This window comes from Notamacropus eugenii, chromosome 3 (assembly GCF_028372415.1).
Source record: "Notamacropus eugenii isolate mMacEug1 chromosome 3, mMacEug1.pri_v2, whole genome shotgun sequence".
NCBI classification, from domain to species: Eukaryota; Metazoa; Chordata; class Mammalia; order Diprotodontia; family Macropodidae; genus Notamacropus; species Notamacropus eugenii.
This window is the reverse complement of record NC_092874.1, coordinates 148,621,408-148,639,498: the sequence shown is the minus strand read 5'-3', so window position 1 is coordinate 148,639,498 and position 18,091 is coordinate 148,621,408. Positions and strand designations below refer to the sequence as shown.

Below are 18,091 nucleotides of genomic sequence, written 5' to 3'. Positions count from 1 at the left end.
TCTTTGAGTTTAAACTCAGGTGTTCCTAACTCCAGGTCCAGTCCTCTGTCCATTGTGTCACCTAGCTGCCTCTAAAAGAGATAATCCATATGGAATTAGTTTGCGACCTTAAAAATGACATATAAAATTGTCAGGATTATTCTTCTCAAACTGAGTTCCTATTACATAGGAATGATTGAAATTGTGAAGGATGCTACAACAATTGCCAAAATTCAGCAGAGCACAGTGGGTAATACTGGAGCATTCAAGGATGAAGTGCTAAATCATTGGCTCAAAGAAAAATGCCCAATTGAAGAAAAGGTGAGCTAATTTCTCTTTCCTCACTGTATGGATCCCCTTTACAGACACTGTTTATATAACAATTTCACTTTTTCAAAGTGATCTATAACCATCATGGCACCTAGTATCTCTGAGATAAGTTACAGATAAGGTGACTGACCTATGCAGATCTATGTACATTGTGACTCAGCAACTCTGTTTAAGAGACAGACAATAAGCTTAGGACTTCAAGTTCTTTAGTATTTGCCTCTCCTTTGACTATCTGGCCATGCTTTGTATAAAATTAGACCATGCAAAACATTTGGTTAACCATTATACGTGTGTGTGTGTGTATAACTATTGCCATCCACCAGAAATGTTCATTCATATATGTAAATTATGTTCTACCTGACAAAATACCAAATATTCTATAAGATGAGTTATAATTTACAACTCTGCTCTAATCTAAACAATAAATTATGGATACCAAAAATGTCAGTTCCAGCATGCTTTTGAAGTGCATATGCTGAGTCCTTTGCAAGCTGTGTAGTGAGGTTGTTTGGCTGTCATTTAAAGTTCTGCTCTTCAGGATTAGTGAGCCTCATTTGCATGGTTACTAGTCCTTTGTTGGGGTGGAGGGAGAGATTGTAATTAGTGACATTTAATAGTCCTGTTATACATGATGGCTTTGTGAAGGGTCACATCCCCTTAGTGATCAAGAGCAAAGAAAGGGTAATACAGTGTAGGAGAAAATTACTTTAGGTTCCTTTTGAGGACTGGTCACTGATGCATGATGAGGTAGTGAACCCTTTTGATTTAATTAATACTGCCTTTGACATTTGTTCATCAAGTCATAATGATCCCTTGTACAGCAGCTAAAAACCTACCAACCTCCAACCTACCTTTCTTGGCTTATTACATATTTGTTGTTGTTCAATCGTTTTAGTCATGTCCAACTATTTGTGACCCCATTTGGATTTTTGGGGGGGGAAGGGCAAAGATACTGTCATGGTTTGCTATTTCCTTCTCCAGGTCATTTTACAGTTGAAGAAACTGAGGCAAACAGGTTTAAGTGATTTGCCCAAGATTACACAGCTAGAAAGTATCTAAGACAGATTTGAACTCAGGAAGTCTCATCTTCCTGACTTCAGTCAGGCACTTAATCCATTACACCACCTAGCTAAATTCCATAGTGAAAGTCAGCTATAGCTAATATCTATAGCTCAAATGAAAACCCTTACAATTTGTTCTTTGAATGCAGTTTTGGGGAGTAAACTTGATTAGGTAGAATCTACTACTTAAGAGGGGGGTGGGGTAGAGAATATCAAATAACCTTTGTGTACCTTTGTTGTTACAGTTCCAGGCAGCAGTGGAAAAATTTGTGTATTCATGTGCTGGGTACTGTGTGGCAACCTTTGTTCTTGGTATAGGAGACAGACACAATGATAACATTATGATCACAGAGACAGGTGAGTATTCCTACTCTGTTAATTTTTAAATGAAATTAACATGTATTAGAGTTTATGGGCATGAGCATTCTACCTTTTCTGATCTCCAACCTACACTTGCATCTTAATGCTCTTGTCCAAATATCATTCTATGTGAAATATAAAAAATATTTTCATCCCCATCACATACAATTTTTCATACCTCAAAAATCTGCACATATGTGTATATGCATATATGTGTTTACGCATGCCTATATAGAGCTTGTACATAGCAATCTGACCATCCAAAATCAGGTATGCAATAAGCAAAAACTGGGGTCCAAACCCAAATCCAGAGAACTTTTTACAGACTTGCAGCCTCCACCAATGTGTTTTAGCCTAAGCTAAATAGAATTAACAAAATTAAGTAACTCTTTCTTCTCTTTGCTTTTTAAAGTCAACAAAGTAAATTGTCAAAGCCTAATGGTCTTACTAAGGCATTCTAATGAGTTTTTTTGTTTGTTCTGTTTATATTGAGCTGAAAGTCATCTCTGACATTTTGCCTGGATTGTCTTGTGTTTGCCACATTCTCCAGTGTATCATAGTTATTTGTAGCTATTTGTGTAAGCACCTTGAGGGCAAGGACTAAATTCATTTTTGTTGTTTGCACTCTCAGCACCCAGGACAGTGCCTGGAACTGAAAAGTTTGCTAATTCTTGTATATGTGTCCTTTCCACTTCCCCTACTCCATGCATTGGACTCTGTGACACATCTATCTTTGGATGACTAGTACCTAGAATGGGACCTTACATATAGCGTTTCATGGAATAAAAATCACACTCTTTGTTTAGGAAGCAAAATTCCTCAAAGATTTTATTAAAATGACTTGACTGAATTGGATGGAAATAATTTCTTTAAGGAATAGTCCTTTAAGGTCCAAAGTGACCTACCTATATTAGTTAGTAGTGAGGGGAAAGTTACTCATAAAAAGAACAGAGTATTTGTTGAGTCCAGACTTTTCCAGGATGTCTAAATTGACACATGCTACAAATAAAAAAAAAAATGCAAGAAGTGACTGAGCAAAAGTATGAGCTTAAGGGTTCTCTGTGAACCATTTTCATTAGATAGACTTTAACAGATAGAAATCATTTTCTGGGACACAGAAGGGTAGAACTTGAGGTTACAGAAGGGATGGGGTGAAAGGTGACTGAAATATGTGCTTCCTGACTTCAAGCCTCATGAAAAAGACAGCTCTCAAAATGGAAGCATTCAAGCTAAGCGGGCTTCTACAATAGCACTTACTTTTAAGGGATTAAATTGAAGGTACCTTTTTCTGAGTCCATTCTGTCACCACAAGAGGAAGGCCCCAGACTTTTATCAGCACCTATAAGGCAACTGGAATGAATTTTTGAACCACCATACTACTGGCTTAGTTTAGATCTGGCATATCATAGCTTACACCATAGTTCTTTACCATCTATGTAGCATTTACATATCATAGAACCATAAGATGAAGAGATACATATAAGACCCCTGAAGAGGCTGAAATCTAGGAAAAACAGCCAGTAAACACTCTTTATATCCCCTCTTCAAAATTGTAACCTTATAATACCCCCCAATCACAAATACATTTAGCAAAATATATCAAATGATATTAAGAATGTTTGTATTCAAATAAAATTCCAGCAGAAGGGACAACTGCAGACAAAGCGGTATTTACCATCTGCCTTGGAACAAGGAACCTGATTTGAACACACACTTTTGTTATTGATTGCAAATGTAGCGTAAGCCAAACATTTGCTTTATGTACAACCATAAAACCAATCGTCAAAACCACGTGGGCTTCGGTATGCTATAGGCGTAATGAATTTTAGATGAAACAACAATTTTTATGTCCTGTGAAGCTGTTGAAAATGATACTACTGCAAGTCAACACATCTTTTATTTTCAGAAAACTATTAGCTCCATGTTTGTCTTAGAGCATGATCCTTCCTCAGCTACTGATCATCTCTCTTATCTCTGAAAAGTGGGAAGCCATCTGAAAGCGTGACTACAGTACATTGGCCTTAGGCTTTTACATAATTTTCACTAATATGCCCATTTTTTAAACTGAAGACTTTGTACCACTGAAGTTACAGTGAGTATGAAATACATCTTTTCCTGATGACATTTCAGATGGAAGGTCATTATAGCTCATGCTTTCCTGGGCATTCAAAAATATTACCATAATAAAGTTGCTTTATGACTAATCATCAAAAATCTACCCATAAAAATGAGGAGGAACAGAAAAGGAAGAGGAAGTGATGGAGAAGAACGAGAAGGAGGAGAAAGAGAAGCAGCTTAGTAAAATTACCAACATAGAAAAGAGGTGAATTTTCTCATCTCTTCTTCAGGAAAAGTGTGGTTAGTATAACTGCCCAATGTTTAGTTACATTTTTTCATATGGAAATTTTTATGAACCTAGAGCATTGGTTTAAGAGATGAGCACGTGTAAGTGTGATACTTCTCACAAGAGCTGTCTTATCACACATAGAATTCTGTATAGAGATTCTTAAACCTTTAGGAAGATTATATTTTTCACAGCATGAATTTTCACAGGCAAAATTGGTACTGGTCATATCCTCCTCAAAGCTCTGACCACCTCCACCCCACCTTCAATTAATACCAGCAATTAATACCAGCAATGTTTGTTTTTGTGAAATTTGAAAGTACCTTTAAGAGTTGGATTTAGAGGCAACACCCCAACTACTAAGTGATAAACTCAAAACTATTTCTGTACCATGTAGAACTTAAAATACCCTGTGGCCTTATGTAAACTTGGCTACACTAACCCAAAAGTTCTGATCTAAATTGCTAGTGATAATTCCATGATAAACTAGAGTTCAATAATAACATTTGATTGTGACGTTAAGAAATATCGGAATGTCAGGAACACATTTATGTTTTGCTATTTATTTCTTCCACATTTTACAAAAGAATCATAGAATCCATAACTTCCTTGAAAATTCCCAAGTGCTATCTCTCCTGATCCCCCTAGTTGCTAATGATGCTACAAGTTATTAATTACTATTATTATTATTGTACGTAGAATATAAGCTTCTCAAAGTCAGGGGCAGTTTTTATTTTCTAGCAATGAGAATAACACCTGGAACATACAGATGGATAAATAGTGAAAACATTTATTTAGCTGTAAGCATTAGGAATATAAATAAACCCAAGCAAAATTGTCCCTATTGTTAAGGAACTTGCATTCAAAGAGAAGAAGACTGCACATAAAAGGGAGCAGGCAGATAGAAGGAGAGGGAAGGGAAGGAGAGAGTCCAGCATTTCCTGAAATGGAGTCTAAGGTTTTGGGGGAGGATAGATGATGACAATCAAAGTGTAGGCTGTATAGTATGTAAGTAAACATTTAATAAATATTTGTTGATTGCTTGATTTTGTGTTTACTTAATGCATTCATGTTTCTTTCCTGTTGTTCTGCGCAACAGAAATTACAATAAGGTCTTTGAGGGAAGATATTGCTTTCTTTTTGTCTTTGTATCCCTGGTGCCTGGCATATACCAAGTGCTTAATAAATGCTTGTTGAAGTTAATTGAATTAATTGAAGATGATGAAAATCATGTCAAAAAAAAAAGTTTGCCTCTCCCCAGGTAGCTCGCTTTAAGGCAGCTTAAAGTAGCCTTCCAAGAAGTCAACATTAACCCATTGGGCTGTTGCAAGGTGGTTTTTCACCACAGTGATCTCTGATGTTTCTTTCCATTAAGGAAATCTATTTCATATTGACTTTGGTCACATTCTTGGGAATTACAAAAGTTTCCTGGGTATCAACAAAGAGAGAGTTCCATTCGTGTTAACCCCAGACTTCCTCTTCGTGATGGGAACTTCTGGAAAGAAAACAAGCCTGTACTTCCAGAAATTTCAGGTAACATGAATTACTCTTAAATGGCAATAGGGAACTCTCAGCACCCACAAATGCCCTATTCTGATGCCTCATCACCATAGGGGAGTTTCTCCAGGTTATGGAAAAAAATTTTAAGTTCTGGTTGGTTAGGCCAAACTAGAAAGGAGTCAAGTGTGAGTCCAATAATGGACCAGAATATATCACTCTTGGACCACTCTAGCTAAATGGGAAAATACTCAAAGAGTGCTGGATCATGAGTCAAAGGACCTGGGTTTGAATCCTGACTCGGCACCTACCTGCCCATATGGTCTTAAGCAAACTAGTTAAACTGTCTGAGTATTAGTTTTTCATCTGTAAAATGAAAGGGTCTGAGACCTACAGATTGAAATTAAAATGAGAGGGTTCATAGGTTCCCTTCAGTGGTGAACTAGTAAATGTTTAATAACTGTCTCCCAAAAAACATACATATAGAACACTTTTAAGTTTAATCTGCATTATTTACCTTTTCTATGCACCAGGCACTGTGTGTAAAAACACAAAAGTGTTTTTGTAAATATTATCTCATTTGATCCTCACAGCAACCATCACAGGAAGGTACCATTATTATCCTCATTTTGTTTGTCTTTCATTCTCCAACAGAACCAATGATATTAGAATGTCTTGACTTCCAAGTGAATTGGACTTAAGTGAGGCAGGGCAAAGTCATCAGCCTCACTCCTCCAGAGTCATTTGAGTTCAGTGTTAAGACATGGGTCAGGATGACTGATGATGGCCCTGGATGCAGTGGGAGACCCTGGACTTTTTAGGCTAAGATCTTTCCCAAGTCTCAGTTTGTCTGAGGCAACATCCATTCAGTGACTAAAGGTTAGGTAAGAATTGAGGCAAAAGATGGTCTAGTTTGACTTCCCAAAAGGATCAGTCTGGGAAGGGAAGACCCTCAGAATTTGTGTCCAGAGGAGAAACAATTGCTTGTTAGACTCACTCTGAAGGAAATGAGGTAGAGGGAGCTAAAGTTATTTGTTTGGGTCACACAGCTACTAAGTATCTGAGACTGGATTTGAACTCAGGTGTTCCTGACTCCATGCCCAGCACCCTATTATTCACTGTGCCACCAGATACCATCACCAAATCAATCCAGGGTTCAGCTTCTGGCTCTGTTTCTCAGTCCTCACCAACTCTGGTGTAAAAACAGCAGTACTAACTAGTCTCATTTACATAATGCTCCAAAGTTTACTGAGCACCTTCCCCATCACAGCCCTATGAAGAAGACAGAATAAATGGTAATCCCATTTGCAGATGAAGAAACTGAAAAGTAAAGATGCTAGGAGCATACTCAGGGCCAGACAACCAATAAGGATCAAAACAGAAACTCAGACCTAGGTCTAATGACTCCAAGACCAACATTTTTTTCTAACCTAAGAAAGTGTAGAGGGTGGACATACTCAGTGTCTGCTTTTTAAATTCTTTCCAATTTTGGCTATCAAACAACTCCAACCTGAAAATTAGAATTTTCACACTAGCAAATTTCAAAATTATGAATAAACTCAGCTGCCAAAAAGTTATGTTTACAAGTACAAGTGTGTGTATATGTGTTTAAAGTAAAGTCTGCTTTACAAAAAATCCAAACTAATGGAATATGTGAATTAGGGGCTGATTCTTCACTTTATATTCATCAAAGGTTTCTTTTACGAAGTCATCTCCTTCAATGCAGCTATGATTTTATTTATTTAAAAATGATTTATGTTATCTATAAAGATTATTTTATACATAATATATGTTATATATAAGCGATAAATAAAATAAATTATATTTTTTTTCAGGACCATATTTTTAATGTGTCACTCCCTTTGTGTTCTCTCTTGAAAGAGAACATCTCTCAAAGTATAGCCCAAGGACCCTTGGAGTCCCCCAAACCCTTTCGGGGGTGTCTGTGTGGTCAGAACTATTTTAATATTAAGACATTTTCATTTCTAGTGTGACAAATATAACTATAACCCACACAAACAAAAACTCTTTGAGGGATCATCAGTTATTTTTGAGTGTAGAGAGACCCTAGAACCAAAAAGTTGGAGAACTTCTAGTCCAAGGGTGGGGAACTTGCAGCCTCTGGGCTACATGTGGCCCTCTAGGTCCTCAAGTGCTGCCTTTTGAATGAATCCAAACTTCACAGAACAAATCCCCTTAATAAAAGGATTAGTTCTGTACAGCTTAGGCTCAGTCAAAAGGCCACACCCAAAGGACCTAGGAGACCCCATGTAGCCCTGAGACTTCAGGTTTCTGCTCCCTGTTCTAATCTAAGACTCTAGGGAAGTAATGCAGATCTTACAGGGCCATATAAATCATTATCCAAGATCACATATTTAGAACTAGAAGGGACCTTAGAGACATATAGTCCAATCCCTTCATTTTACCGATGAGGAAACTGAGTCCAAAGAGGTTAAGTGACCTACCCAAGGTCACACAAGTAGTTAGTAGCATAGGTGGGTCTTTAGCCCACCAATACTCTTCACTTCTATTTTTCTTAAAAAGGAACTCAGAGGTCATCCAGTCCAACCCTTACCCCAATCATGAATCCCATCAACTTTTTTTTGAAACTTATCATTTCTTGTTTATTCCTGCCTGTCTTTGGTGTACCTGATGTTCACTTCAGTGGTTACCAGCCTTACTTCCCTCAGACTTCAGTTCTGTGGTCAGTGAGAACTGAGACCTCCCTGTGGCCAGATGGTCTCAGGAATTTTTTCCATTTGTATTTCTCTGCATTGTCTCAGTGGGGATCCAGACCTTTACTTGGTGACTTTTTCAAAGGTGTGGAATTTTTTGGTTGTTGCTTTTTAAGGGGTTTGACATGTTTCAGCCCTGTTTTTCTTCCAAGTTAAAATCACACATTTTGACAATTTCCTGGAGGGGGGAAAAAGTGGGAAAGAAAGTTGGCCTAAATTCATCTTTTAAGGAAACAAAAACCACTCCATCAGTTCTTTTCTATTACATAGATGAGATTTATCTAAATGGATTTGTCCAAACGCAGCAAAAACACTGACATTTAAAGAAGGAGATAAATGCAGAGAATCTGGCTCTGTAGTCCGTTCCTTTCATTAATACTCATAGAGTTGTTGGGAAGAAAGCATTTGGTAAAAATTATAGATTGCTGTATAAATATGTCTTATTGTTGCTACTATTATTATTTTTCAATGAGCCTTTTGAAAAAAATGAATCATATGCTTATTTTATCTCCCTTTTCTCCCATTAGTATCATATACTGCACTTAGAATAATGATCCTCTGCCTCTGCATCCATCACAGCCAGTAGCATGTTTCTAACCACCCCATCCACAATCTTGGATTCTTGAACTTACACATTCAAATGTAGTCAACTTCCAGACTGCATTGTCTCCATAAGTATCCATTCTATCCTCTTAAATACAAGTCATGATTCCCACTCATTTCTCACCATTTGACCTCCCTCCTAATAGACCTAATCTTCTGTTGCTTAGTTAGCGGCACAGCTGGCCCTAGAACCCAGGCATCCTGATCTTCATTCCAGCATGTTACTATTGTATATGTGTCTATATACATAAATTGTAAGCATTTGTTGTTGTTCAGTTGTCCAGTTTTGTCTTACTCTTCATGACCCCGAGAACCCTAGCATCCTTTCTGTCCTACTCTACCTCCTGAAGTTTGGCCAAGCTTACTGTCTATGAGGTTTGCTTGGTTAAGACACTGGAGCTGTTTGCCATTTTCTTTTCTAAAACATAGACATGCACAGTGCATACCTATAGATTATATAGCTGGGCCGAAAAATTATGTAATTAATGGCTAGCTTGCCAATGATGAATGTACTTTAAGATTTAGTGATAATACAGTGGAACAGAACCAGAATGTGACTCTCTAGACCAGTCATGGGAATAATTGTTGTTATCCTAGGAATCAGCTAAAATTTTGCATGCCTTACTGACTTCTTATTCTATCCTTATTAGGACTTCAGATCAGGATGGATAGGTTAGAAGGAGACCTAGGAAATAATGATTTGTAGCTTCATGTGAGCAGTGCTAACTTGACCAGGAAAAATTTTAGTATTATGCCAGTTCATGCAGTTATCTCCTTCTTCCTTTTCTTAGTCAAGATTATATTTATCTTCCTTGGCTTCCCTTTACATGTTAAGTTTCTTGAAGCCAGGGATCATGACCTTTCAAAACACTGTTAAGATTCCCCAGTACTTAGTACCAAAGATTATCAGTGTTTTAGTTAATCTGGTAATCATCTGACACTGTATATATTTGCATATTATATTTAAGAAGCTCTAGTTCCATGTAGATCTGGAAAAATATTTCCTCTAATAAGCTTGCTTAATTATTGCATTGAGTAAACTGCAAAGGGACCTAAGGGAAGAATGAGAAGATTGGGCTACCAATTAGTAGTTTTATTGAATAAAAGGAAAGGGATATAATAAAAGGCATATATCAGTACCTACTAACCCTTGGCTGCATTTGTTCATGATTGTTAAGGTGACACAGAAAAAGAAAAAAAAAATTGAAGGAATAAATAATGAGCCTTTTCACAGAATGAACATACCAACCTACTGGCAACAAGGTGACACAATGGAGAGAGCCCAGAAACTGGAGTCAGGAAAAACATATTCCATGTCAGACACTTTCTAGCTGTATGACCCTAGGCAAATAATTTAACCTCTCTCAGCCTCAGTTTCCTCATCTGTAAAATGGGGATTGTAATAATACCTCTCATACAAGATAGTTGTGAGAATCAAATGAGATAGCATTTGTAAAGCATTTTGTAAACCTTAAAGCATTTTAGAAATGTCATCTCTTACTATTAACATTAGTCCTTAGAGGAAGGTTAACCTGGACAGAGCAAAAGAATGCCCTACTCTATGCTGCTTCTCCTTCCTTCTAAACATGACTGGTTCATCATGGAGCTAGTTTCCTTGAACTACCTCCTAAAAGTAGAGACTTAGGAGATATACTTTAGGGAGGAAAACAAAACCTTCTGAAACCAAAGACATCTGGCCACCTTATGGTACAGCGCCATACACACAGTGGGTGCTCAATGACTATTTTTGATTGTGATGACCAAAATGACTTTGTGATGACCATAACAATTTAACTCTCCTTAATGGCATATGTTCCTAAAACATTCTTTTACTTGCTGATAGTTAAACTAAGACCATCTTATTTTAAATCTAAAGAAAAGACTCCAAACGTTTAACCAGAAACATTCAAAATTTCAGAATGATCTTTAGCAGTTGAAATTCTCTTCCTTTAGAGACATAATATCAGCATCCAAGGAAATATCCACATGTGGAGGGAAAAACAGCTGTAACGTATTATCCCTGGTAGAAGGTTTTGTGTTTGCGTCTGTTTAGTGTTTTTATTCATTTAAGTAGTCTATTAGGGAGTTTTTAAAAAAGTGAATGAGTCTGATTAAAAGAAATCAATGTTTTAGAAGAGGTTCCTGCTTTGAGTGAGATCTTAGTTGAACTAGATGCCCCCTATCATCCCTTCCAAATCTAAGATTTTATGAGTTGGTAAAAATAGTAAATACTGCCACCCGATGATAAGATGAAATAAATTTTGAATTATTATTCAGTTTATAGGTACAATCTTGTTTTGTTTAGAGAATAATGAAAGTTAGACATGAAACAAAAAAATTTTAAGGTTTGGAAGGAACCTTCTAGTCTAACAGTGCGTAAATACTAAACATATTACTAAATGACACATTCAATCACTGTACTTAGTATATACAATTTTTGGTGAGGTTTTTCTTTTGTTTTGTTTGTTCATAAGCATTAAATATGATTCTTTCAATTAGAAAAAGGAGTGTGTACTAACTGAATAATGAGATATATATGAATGCTAAAAATTAACAATGGTAATATGGGACAGTTGTCCAGGAAGAAAAGTACTGGGTATCCTGAAGACAGTAGCTTAAAACTGCTCTAACATCTTTGGGTAACCTGTATCTAGAGCTGACAATCTTGTCTAGTACAAACAAGCATTGTAAGACCAGCTTTGAGCATTGCAGGAACTTAATAAATACTTTAATTATGAATGAAGTTTGGAAATATCAGTGAATATTTCCAAGCAAATTTAAACTTTTACAAATTTAAACTTATATCTGAACATTGCTTTCTGCTAAAGAGTGGACTTAAAAAGCAGTCACCCCTAGATGTCACTCTTAAGAAGCAATTTTGCACAAGTCGAGTACCTGTTACATGAATTTGTAATCAGTGTTTCTAGAGTTTTTCTTTCCCAAGACCTTTGTTGGCTAGGAGTGTAATTCCTCACATATCAGCTGTTACTTCCGCACCCCCCCCAAATGGAAGGGCATGCAGCTTCACTTGAATTTAAGGCACAGAGCCTTTTATTGATGTGAAAAGAATGAATTTTCAGCAAATAGGAGTAACAGGAGAGTCACCTTTCAGGGGTGGAGGTATTTACCTTAAACCCAGGCAAAATTGCAGGAATTATTTGTTTGCTATCTGGCAAACCCCAACCTCCTTTTTAATTCCCTTAATCCTATCCTCTCCAGATCTTACCACTCTCCAGATAATAATAACTAACATCTATTCCATAACCCATTACACATGAGGAGCTGTGCTCATAATGGATAAAGAACTGTCCCCAAAACCAGGTAGATGTAGGTCCAAATGCCACCCCTGACACATCCTAGAGGTATGACCCTGGGCAAGTCCCTAGGCCAGAGAAGTCAAAAACAGGCAAACCAGATTAAAATATAGTTAAGAAATAGTTAACAAAATAAATAAAAACACAATAGAACATAGATAATGTTAGTGTGTGGTTTTCTAAGTCAACATTTGGCCAGAAGGGATCCTTGTGAAAGGGTTAGTGGCCCATTTCTACTTCAGTTTGGCATTGCTCTAGGCATCTCCCTAAGGCTACAGGCTGCAGAGAAAGTGCCAGCCTGCAGCGGTAGAAGTTTCCATTGTTGGGGGTTTCCTATACAAATGAAATCACAGGTCTAAACATTATCTCAGCCCTATTATATAAGACTTAAGCCTTTAATGGTGAGAGAACAGTCCTTGCCGCCAAGGAGAGCTGGGTTCAAGTCACCGCCTCTGATAAAAAGGATTGTGTGACTCTGGACTGTTAGCTTCTCGGTGCCCCAGGCAATCCTCTAAGACTATAAGGGGCAGGGCTGGTACTGATCTGCATTGGTAGAGGGATTTTTCTCAGTAGGAGTTCTCCACAAGAAGGAAATCACTGATATGTTCTAAACAAAACAAAATAGCCTTGATACACATACAGCATCTCCTTTAATACAACTCCCTACAGGTGTAGTTGATGTTGTTACCTTCACTTTACAGAGGAAGAAACTAACACTGAGAAAGATTAGGGTCAATTGGCTAGTAAAGTATATGAAGTAGGATCTGAGCCGAAGTCCATACTGCTGCTCCATTGTTCAGTCATTTCAGTCAGGTCTGACTCTTCATGACCTCTTTTGGACTTTTCTTGGCAAAGATACTGGAGTAGTTTGCCATGTTCTTCTCCAGCTCCTTTTACTGTTGAGGAAACTGAGGCAGAGTTAAGTGACTCACCTTGGCCCATAAAGCTTGTAAGTTTCAGAGGCCAGATTTGAACTCTTCTACAAGGCACTGCATTTCTCTGATGACTCCCTAATTAAAATTGTAACTCGAAAATTTTCTGGCAAGCCATTGACACGTAGAATGAAATTATTAGCATAATACTTTCTCGGGAATCTTCTTTCTAATTTCAGAAGGAAAAGCTAAGGTCCTGTTAAAGGAATTCCAGGCATCTGTAAGAATTCGCGCAGCTGTGGTATAGCGAGCAATAAGAGCCCCAGAGTTCAAGTCAGATCCTAAGTACAAATCCAAATTCTGCAACTTTCTACTTCTGTGATGTTGGGCAAATTATTTAACATCTCTGCATCTCAGTTACAAATGAAGTGTAAAATGAGAGAGTTGGAATAGATAATCTTTAAGTTTCCTCCGAGCTCCAAATTCTGTGATCCTATGCAAGCATACATATACAGGATGGAGGATAGGATATATTCATGGTCCCTGACAGCAAAGCAAATGTGTACCCTCTAATTTTTCATAAAGTCAAGATTTGTCATTAAATTTTAAAAGTCTTTGCCCTTTGATAATTGAATTGATCTTGAATCAGTGTGTTTTAAGGGAATTTTTAAAGAAAGGGCTTTTAGGATCTGTATTTCAATACAACTGATTTCCTTTGTAATCCCATGTGCTCTATTTTATGAGTTTAAAAACATTGTTCTGAGAAAAGCCTTTCCCAAGCTGCCAAGGAGCTCATGACGTTAAAAAACATAGTTTAAAAACCTCCATTTTAAAAGGGCTCAGGAATAATTAGTGGCTTATTTACTTGCTACTTGGGGGAGATAAGAACTCAGCTCTACAAAGATGAAATTAGATTCATTGGTTAGCTCATCAAGGGAAGGGAGAAGGTCCCCCAGTGTTTGGGAGACTGAGTTACTATTGCTCCCATGTGCTAAGGTAAGATAACTTTTCTCCAGGAATTCTCTCATCATTGCTTACCATTAGAAATCCCAAACTGAATGTATACGGGCTTAATTGTAGCCTGTCAGCATCTAATAAGTTCCTAGCTAAATATTTGCAAAAAGAAAAAAAGAAAAAAGTAAGTGTAGGTTTTCCACTAATAGATAGAACCAGTTGGAGAATCACTTTTTAAAAAGATATCAAGGTATAAGTTGTAATTCAAAGACTGTAAACGAAAGATTTTAACTTGAGATGTTCAATGTTTCTGCTGATTAACCACACGTAGCCATCCAGCAGAAACATGTTATCTAAAACCTCGACTGTCTTGTCCGAGGAATATTTAAAAACATTGATGAACAAATTAAATGTTGCCAATTTCCGCCTCAGACTTAAAGTCCTGGTCCCCTATTCTAGCTTTTTTCCTTCTTCTGACAGGTGCAATAAAAAGCTAGGGGGTACAATGGAAAGTCCCCTGGACCTGGAATCAAGACAGACTCGAGTTTATCTCTGGCATCAGACAATTATTGGCTGTATAATTTAATTAAGTAATTTAGCTTTTGTTGGTTTCAGTTTTCTCATCTGTAGAATCAGAATAATAATAGTACCTCCTTCCCAGGATTGTTGTGAGGTTATATTTGTAAAACACTTTACAAACTCTAAAAGGCTATGTAAATACTACTGCTACTACTTATTTTTTTATTATCATTATGTTAAATGTATAGAAATATTTTTCCCTTCTGGTAGCTTTTCATTTATAAATATTCTTTGGGTTTTTTCTTTTTTTTCTCTCCTTCAACCATTAGTCACACTAGTTCACCCCTTTTGTGGCTCTATGTGTATGTCTCTGACCTTCTCTCTGTGTCTTTGCCTGCGTGTGTGTGTTCACCCACACACGCATGACTCTGTCTCTTACTGCCATACTGAGAAGGCTGCTTCACTTTTTTGAGAACAGGATCAAGATTATTTCACTTCCTCAACTCCTGAGTAAGCATGAGCAGAGGAAGTAGAGAGTTCTCCTTTGGAGAACAAAATAAGTACAGTCATTTTGACCCAAGGCAATTTGTTATTTATCAGCTATTAGCAATTTAGTACATTTTGCCTATAATCTTTATTGTTTTCAATGTAGTGGCCTCGTTATTTTGCCGATAACTACTACCTTAGTTAGAGGCTGGAGAAGTAAGATTTATGTTCATGTTTACTCATATTCTCAAGGCTTGTGGATGATTTTTTAAAATGCCTTTTCAGTATGCTATGAGACACTAATAAAGTCAGTTAAATAAACCAGAAGATTGAGAGAACTCTCTGTTAATTTGATGATTATTTATGAACATTCATTTTAGATCAATAAACATTTATTAAAACTCCTACTCTGTATAAGGCACTAATACAAATGTTAAAAACGACATGTTTCTTCCTTTGGGGGCTTATAGGAAAAGGGGTATGATATGTTTCAAATAAGTACAATACAAGTTTATAAGACAAAAAAGAAATATCCAGAAAAGTGCTACAAGAACAAATTGAGGTAGAAGAACTCACAAAAGTCAACCGTCAACATCAAACTTCACTATACAATAATTCTGGATGCCTTCAGTAACAAATGAATTTAACCACATTCTAGAAATCAGGTTCTATTCCTGACGCACGCCTTATCTTCTCTACTTAAAAATGGAAAAACTTCAAGTAGGAATTAGGGAAAGAGAAAGATTGATTATGTTTGAGCCTAGCATATCAGTCCCTGGGAGTTGGTAGAAGATGGACTCAAGGTATTTCTTGGTCCCTGTGTTACGCCTCTGGGATCATAGCCTCACATTTTCTCAAACCACCTAGTCTCTAGAATTGGAAAGAATGGGAATGGGAGGCAGGAGAGAGAAATATGAAGATTTACACGTATAACCATGATCCACCATGAATCTAAGTTCAAAGAATGGAAGTGCAATTCATTCCTGGGCACAGCAGTGTGACAGGGTGCAGGAAGAACAGAGGACAAAGTTGCTACTGTCCTGTTCTCCCTTAGGAGATATAGGCAGCTTTAGATGCAACCATTGTTATTCTTCTGTTTAAAATCAAAAAAGGGTGGAATTAGAAGGTACTACAGAGGTCATGGATTCCATCCCATATCTGAGCAAGAATCCCCTCTAGAGTATCTCCTAGTGATCATCTAGCCTTGAACTTGGAAACCTCCAGTGATTGGGAACCTTCTCCTGTGATTGGTAGAAGGACCTTTAATAGCTAAGAAGACATCTAGGGCAGGGCATCAGGAGTGGTGGAAATTCCGCCTTGTTGGTATAATAGATTCTCTTTAATGTGTATGAGTCAACAGGGACAATCTACTCTAGTAATCAAACAGAGAATCAGGGCTTGTCAGGATATGAGGACTCTGAGCCCTTGGAATTCCTAGATGAGCATTCTAGTAATTAGATTTGGCCAGCCTTTTATGTCAATATGATGAGCGTATGGCAAATGATGACACTCTCGAAAGAGATTTTCTCCCAGAGGAGAAATTTCTATCTGAATTTTAGGGCCAATTTAAAACTAGAGAAAGGATAGAAACTTATGTAGATATATTTGTTAGGCACTGTGTGTATGTATGTACATATATATACACGTATATGTATATATACATATATGTGTGCATACATATGTTTTGGTTTGTTTGGGGGTTTTTTTGTTCATTCATTTCAGTCATGTCTGACTCTTTGTAACTCCAATTGGGGTTTTCTTGGCAAAGATACTGGAACAGTTTGCCATTTTCCTCTTCAGCTCATTTTACAGATGAGAAAACTGAGTTAAACAAGGTTAAGTGACTTGTCAAGTGTCACACAGCTAGTATCTGAAGCCAGATTTGAACTCAGGGAGATGTCTTCCTGACTCCAGATCCAGTGCTCCATGTTCGATGGCGCCACCTAGCTGCCAGGATCTTATGGCTAGGGATAGTGGTAACAGAAATAAGGTTTGGACTCAAGTCTTCCAGCTCTGATTTCAATGTGCTTCCTATTTCTTTACACGGTCTTTCCCTTCCACATTCTTATTCTGTCCGCGTTTGGTGACAATGCTGTCAGTCATCAGATGTCATGGGGATGACAGTGTGCCCTAGCGGAGACAAGGCTAGACTTGGAGTCAAGAAGATATGGATTCTGGCAAACATGGAAATGCATTTTGTATAACTTCACACATAAAATAGATATCAAATTGCTTGCCTTCTCAAGGAGAAGTCAGGAGCAAGAGGGAGAGAATTTGGAATTCAGTATTTTAAAAAAAGATTGTTAAAAATTTTGACATGTAATTGAGAAATATTTAATGACATAAACATTTTATTTTAAATAAAGAAGATATAGATTTAGATCCTGCACCTCATAATCATGGTCAAAGTTCTTTAACCTCCCTGAGCCTCATCTCTAAACCAGGAATAATAATACCTGTACTACTTCTGAAAGGGGGTATTTTGAGGATTAAATGAAATAATGTTCATAAAGTCCTTTGCAAATTTTAAGCACTATGTAAAACACAAATTACCAGTCAACTCGTTGGGGAACATTCACTGATTGGCATCACAATAATACATTAATCTGTAGGTGAAAATTTTCTGGTAACACCAGAAGTTTAAACTTGATTGTATGACCTCACCTTCAGGATGTTCATCTGGCATATGTCTTTTCTCCAAAATCACAGCAACTTAAGATAATTATTAATCAGAATAGTACAATAATTCTGAATCAAGAGAAAGCCACATCCATCATGTTGTGAAAATTATGCAAGCTGCCAAATTAATATGAATGTCGCCGTTGGTAAGGTCTGTACTTGGCCAAAACAGTTACTAAGAAGAAATGAAAGGCAGCTCAATGAGGCATATGCATGGACGAAAGAAAATGATTTCTTAATAGAAATGGAGTCATTAAGAATGCAAAAGCCCTAATGTACTGAGGCAGTCTTCCAGGAAGCTAAGTATTCTGCACAGTCATGAACAGAAAAACTCCAAGGGACTTAGAGAACTTCAGAT

The 18,091-nt window shown here is 37.2% G+C and overlaps 1 protein-coding gene across 1 annotated transcript in view; it reads left to right on the top strand.

The window, feature by feature from the left end:
* Window positions 1–18,091, top strand: part of PIK3CG (phosphatidylinositol-4,5-bisphosphate 3-kinase catalytic subunit gamma) — a 46,658-nt gene that overhangs the window by 23,085 nt on the left and 5,482 nt on the right. Inside the window, exons 8-10 of the mRNA XM_072653073.1 lie at window positions 170–300; window positions 1,616–1,727; window positions 5,450–5,607. Of these exons, the coding sequence (XP_072509174.1) occupies window positions 170–300; window positions 1,616–1,727; window positions 5,450–5,607 (401 nt within the window). The remainder of the gene's footprint in view (window positions 1–169; window positions 301–1,615; window positions 1,728–5,449; window positions 5,608–18,091) is intronic.